Here is a 6000-nt window from a genome sequence, read left to right as displayed (position 1 = left end):
AAATGGCAGGAAAAAATGAAGGTTGTAAAGCTTCTCTTTTCACTGTCAGGGAGGAGAGAGAAAAAGGTGATTGTCAACATGGGTTGAGCCTAAATGTGAACAAGCTAAGATAAATAATATCTGAACACCTTATGAGAATGACCGGAGAAACAACTCACCAAGTAGACATCGAGAACAGATCCGTCATCACGGTCTATGTCCACATCCATGGTGCTCTGCTCTGAAGTGAGGCAGATAGCACTGTCTTCCAAGGTAAACGTGGAGCTGGATGCAACGTCCTCTCTGAAACAGAAAAAATATATTTTCATATTAACCTGTAAAAGACCGCCCTGGGAGTTTATTGTCTGGGTCAAAGGCAGTTAAAGTAAAGCAGGTGTCTAAACAGTGCTTGGAAACTGATGAGAAACATACTCTCCAGAAACAAATTACACACTATCACAGAGACATCAAAGAGACAAAAGGATGAACCGACTGCGAGCAGAATGGGAAACCTGTCTGTTGTCGGGCCTGAGGCAGCCGAAACAGTCTCAGAAATGTCTCACAGGAAATGAACTAAATCTCCTCAAGATTGACCAGATTCGACCACAGTGATTTGTCAAAATGAGACCGTTGCTGGGAGAGTATTCACCACAAATGTGAATATGTTGCATAAGAGATACAAACAAACTGAAAAATGTGATTATTCTAGAAAAATGGACAAGTTAAATTCAAGTAATTTTGGTTTCAGCTTATGCAGCAGAAAATGTGTTCAAAATGATGAGTAGGAAGTGTCACGTTTGCATTAAAATGACACATATGTATGACAGAGTGGAGCCAACTCAGCCATCACCTTCTGCAAGAGCAAAAAGGAGCCCTCCAAGCAGCCAATTCAAATGCATGACAACTTCTCTTAAAATCCTGGAGGTAATTTGATTTGAACTAAATAAGCAGTATACAACTTGCAACTTACAAATACAAGTACTTCAAGTCGGAAATACAGAGCAATCACATGTATATCTTTAAATGTAGCTTGACCATCGGGAGACTTGAGTGCAATATTGTTCATCCTCCCTTTTTACATTCACCCACCAGGAGGCAGCTTGAGAGCTGTTTTCCTTGTTTGTACGTCAGGTGACTCCCTGATAAAGCAATATGTTTTTACTCTTTTATGACATAACTACTTTTTGTGTTCAAGCCACGTAGAGAGGGTAGCAGAGGAGTACAGTTGAGGAGATATATGGATGGATAAAGAGATGCATGTAAATAACAGCTTTGTTTTAAAACAACCCTAACCTGACTCAACACAAGGTGTTATCACTGTAACAGGCAGACCAGCTGTCAGACAGGGATTGTTGAGGGTGGCTGTATAGTCGCCACTGCATCGCTTGTCCTCTTTTGTCACAGTCTTTCTGCAGCATAATGGCACGGAGTAAAGCCATGTCAAAGCCGCTGTTTAAATATTTATGAAAACAGTTGACAGAACAATGTCAGAGCAACAGCAGGTGACCGACGAAGAGACAGGACCGGGCAAGTCACACAATGAAGCCTCAGAGAGCACGCTGAACCTGACACTGCTGCAGAAGGAGAGGTGAAAGATGGGAAACCCGTAGAGGGCAGAAGACGAAGTGTGCAGAAGCTTCTAGTAAGAGACAAAATGAAACTCTCTTTTACAGCCAGATGATATAGTGTAATAAATTGTGTGCCGTAGGTGTAATAGAGCCTGTTTTTGTAATACGCCGATTATTATTTTATAATGTACGGTAACATTTCTATCAGATTTTACAATATGATATCAGGTAATAACATATAAAGGTCTTCAACTATAAACTATGCATTTTGCTGCAAGAGTTGGATAATAAAATAAAGTCAAGCCAACAAAGGCTTCCCAAGTAAAAACAAATTTCTGAAAAGAAATTTGTTCTTTCCTTGTAAATGAAAGAGACTAACAGTAAACAGCATCACACAACTCATCCTTTGACTTTAGTGTCTGTATGTTGTGTAGGATGTTTATTGAATGCATGTTGCCAAGCCAGATGAGTCACCTGCTCCTTGACGCATGTCACCAATAAGACCATGTGATGTAAGAGGTCTGGTGACAATAACGTGGGAGTACGTGAACGTGTGTGTTTGTTTTGGGCGTGGTAAATTCACATGCCTTCCTTCTCGCCCTGAAGGCCGTAAAGTGTACAGTAACCTTTCATCATGGTTTTAAGGTGAAGAAGTACATGTTACACCCCTAAAACGACACAGAGTGTCATGATTTAATGAAAGCAACCAGAAATAGTGAAAAAGGAAAACTAGTAGACACCGTACCTCTCCTCTGTTTGGTTTTCCACGTTGACAAAGATGGAGGAGGTGGAGATGGTTCCCATGGAGGAGCCCTCGTAGAAGGATGGGTTGGCAGGGACCAGATCTGGTCGCAGGTACGAGCCAAACACAGCTGAGGATAAAAACATTCACATGCACGTGATGTCAGTGAAGCAAAACAAGCACTTTCCTAATTTCCCATTTCCTATATTTCCCTCTGATCTTTGCTGCCTGGTTGATGCCAACATTTTTCCAACTCCATGCATCCAGTTTGTACCGGAGGTTCTTTTTTTTCTAAATTTGTAGTCTCCGTTGTCAGACTTTCGAAAGCTCCTACAGATCCACATAGACATTAAACATCTTTTGCACAAACTGAGTAGTACCACTCACAATGCGCAAACTGAACTTTTTTTGGTATAATCTGTGGAGTTCTCCTTTTGTTGAGAAGACACACATCGACCAACACTCACATCCACAGCCATAATTTCCTGGAAGACCAAAAATGCCCCATTAGTCAATCAATATGATCAATACAGCATATACTGTAGCTGTGGATCGTCCACCAGTAGAAAGGAGAAAGATTTATTCTTGTTATTTTTATGTGCTTTCTGTTGTGGAACGTTTAAACAAGCCTAATGATTGAGACAAGGCAAGGCATGAGGATTTGATTTAAGTTAATTGATTAAATGGTTCCCAAAAAAACCTGACATATTTCCTAGTATCAACCTCACGCTTCAGAGCAAATCAGATTTTCTCTGCCCTGTTTGAGACTGATTTAGTAACCGTAAAGAGAGAGTGTAACAGGAAGTGTAACTATCCAAGTTGCTTTATAGTATGTTGCGTCACAGCTGGTGACATTGGTGGGAGAGTGCTTGGTTGTAAAGAGGACACATGACCCCATGAGTTCTCTGTCTGCTCCACACCCTTGTTTCTTCCGGCGTGGCGTTGGCTAACACTCCTTCATCATATCAAACACAAAGGTCAGACGCTGTTGCTGATAATATTCGTCATTGCAGACACTTTCTTTCACCCTGTCTCAAACAGCTGATGCATAGACCTTCTTGTACTGAGGTCAGATTATGATTATGAGAGAGTGAAAGGGGAAGTGAAGATAACACAGCTTAATCTACATGACTCTTCTTTTACACATACCCTATGGACACACACATGCAAATTCTGTAACTGATGGGCTACTAATAACAAGGTGGCCTCGGTTTTCTTTCCATCAAGGCCAAACACTGTATCAACCAGTGACAGCTGGTGATAAGCCATAAAAACTAGGGAATGATTAAGGTCATTACAGACTAGACTAGACATGTAGAGGATAATAGTAAAATGGCAAGTGCATTTATGAAAATCATTCAGGTTTTTACAAACAACCTCCTTAATAATTCAGGCACTTCTATGAACATCCCTGAATGTTGTCAAATATCCAAGATATGAACTATGTGACTACTGTCACGGTCGGAGTGAGATTTTCCAAAAAATGTGTTGTTTTGTGTACCTTGTCCGTCCAGACTGGCCAGGCTGCAGGCTCCTCCCAGCCTGTCCCTCCTGTCATCCTTGTTCCTCTCATCTGCCTGCAATGAAAGGATCTCCTGTGAGGACGACTTCAGAGCAGGGATGGACGTCCGAGTCCTCTTTGAAGGGGAGAATCGCAGTGCTGCCGAGCAAAAAAGAGCAATTGAGCGAAAGAAAAGGAAAACAGAGTGATACACATTCAGAGAAGCAGAGGCAGAAAGAGTAAGAGGAGCAGATAATTGGAGGAGAAAGTGAAAAGAGACAATTATCCTGATTGACGCAATGTTCACACACAATGAAACTCCAATGCTCTGCCTCCAAAATCAGCAGTTAAAATGTACAATTACGATTACACAAGTGTCCCCTAAACCATCCTTACTTTGCCTCCCAAGCAGGGCATGAAATTAAATCCTTTCCTATCATCTCCCTCGGACGGGACTTGGCGACAGTTAATAGCACGACTAAATCCCCAAATCTTTGCCTCAGCCATGTTCATTTCCAGAGGGGGGTCCCGCATGGTTGCATAACATTGTTAGTATATTTGATGTTTAAGTGAAGTTCCAAAACTACTTTCTGGCTTTAACTACAACCAGGCCCATTACCAGATCAGCAGCTTATAACTGTGTACTTTTGTTTCTGAATTGCCAAACAACAAACTCACTTTGTTTTGAATGGCCATGTGTACACAAATGCCCAGCAATAAACAATAAAAAACGTCTACAGATTGATTCTCCTTATCAGGCCACAATTTCCAAACTTCCCATTGCTGCCCCTTCTCTTTGTTTGTTTTTGCATGTGGGCTGCTTTTCCCTCCCATGTGTGACGATGATCAACCTGCAGACTTACGCTGAGTCTTTCTGAAGACCCGTGTGCTCATGAACTTGAGGAAGCGGCTGGCATAAAACCCGGGCCGGTGCACCGAGACGGAGTCCTGAGGACAGTCAAAGAAAATACAGGGCTTTTATTAGTAGACGTAAGAGTATGTTACCAAATAAAAGGCTCATTCATAAAAGCAGCGGTGTCAGATTTGAGCAGGCTATCAACTCACGCCATCGTACACCAGGGCTTTCCATGAATGTTCCAACTTTTTAATGAACCTGGGGAGAAACAAAACAAGAAGAAGCATTGTCACAAATATATCCGCTTACCCAACAACTTCCCCTTTATGCTTGATCAAACTGGAGGCTCTTGCCCTTTGGCACAAAACAAACTCAGGTCATTTTTTTAGCATTTAAGCAGAAAATACATCAACGTTTAATGTTATGTAATGCTGTCTTTGAGGAAAGCAAGCTACCATAAGTAAGACAGGATTAGTGGAGACAAATTGGTCTATTCATCCCTTATTCCTCCAAGACCCGATCTCACCTCGCCCACTCCGTGTGCATTTAATGCCTCGACCAACCAGGCTGACAGATTTATGTGAATGCTTTTAAATTTCCACGAGTTTAAAAGCTGATGTGCCAAAAGGCTTTCTCCTCTGTCACTCGCCGCTTGTGCTCTCAGGGAAAGGCAAAAATCTATTTGTAAATAAAGAAGACTTATGGGCCGGTGTGTCCATTTAAATCATGTTGAAAGGGGAAAAAGTCCTTTTAGGATTGAGGTAAAGTGGATTCCCATCAATGCAGGGTGATAATTCAACATTAAGAGGTCTTGTCATAGGGCATGCATCAGCCTTGGTCAGTCCTCAACTGTTCATGCACATTTTCTATTAATTGCCACATCTTTATTGGCCTTTGATGAGACATTTTACTTCTCAGAAACTGAGACAAACATTTCTGCAGATCATACAGTCAAATATAAATGGGTTTCATGGCCCCGAAAGTCAACAGATCCAATCAGTAATTATAAGAAATCCCCCTTATTAGAAACAAAATGATAGCATGGTTTATATAATCCTATAAAGATCTGTACCTGTATGACTGTAGGATATCAATGATACCAAGGAAGATGAACAGCTTTTCCTCTTTGTGTGTTTTGGCAGGGATGCCACCCATCCTATAACATAGTAAAAACAATCCAGCAATCAGAGAATAGCTATTGTTCTTCTGCAATGCTTAAAACACTGCACAAATATTTATAAAAGAGGCACTTACAGTATTTACATTCATGTGTCTTGCTGTTAGTACGTGGAAAAGTTGCTGTGTTTGTATTTGTGTCGCTATGGTTATATGAGAGCCTGACTGTGTGTACACT

General features: G+C 41.3%; 1 protein-coding gene across 1 annotated transcript in view; it reads right to left on the bottom strand.

The window, feature by feature from the left end:
* pip5k1bb (phosphatidylinositol-4-phosphate 5-kinase, type I, beta b) overlaps positions 1–6000 on the bottom strand; it is a 31811-nt gene that overhangs the window by 1229 nt on the left and 24582 nt on the right. The window contains exons 9-15 of the mRNA XM_068703459.1: positions 5719–5802; positions 4856–4904; positions 4654–4738; positions 3791–3949; positions 2293–2419; positions 159–282; positions 1–42 (exon numbers count right to left, since the gene is read on the bottom strand). The exon at positions 1–42 is cut by the window's left edge and continues 1229 nt beyond it. Coding sequence (XP_068559560.1) covers positions 40–42; positions 159–282; positions 2293–2419; positions 3791–3949; positions 4654–4738; positions 4856–4904; positions 5719–5802 — 631 coding nt within the window. The 3' untranslated portion in view covers positions 1–39. The remainder of the gene's footprint in view (positions 43–158; positions 283–2292; positions 2420–3790; positions 3950–4653; positions 4739–4855; positions 4905–5718; positions 5803–6000) is intronic.

This window comes from Cebidichthys violaceus, unplaced genomic scaffold (genome assembly GCF_023349555.1).
Source record: "Cebidichthys violaceus isolate CVI_PGR_0920_01 unplaced genomic scaffold, fCebVio1.0.p SCAF_9, whole genome shotgun sequence".
Lineage (NCBI taxonomy): Eukaryota > Metazoa > Chordata > Actinopteri > Perciformes > Stichaeidae > Cebidichthys > Cebidichthys violaceus.
This window is presented reverse-complemented; position numbering and strand designations above follow the sequence as displayed.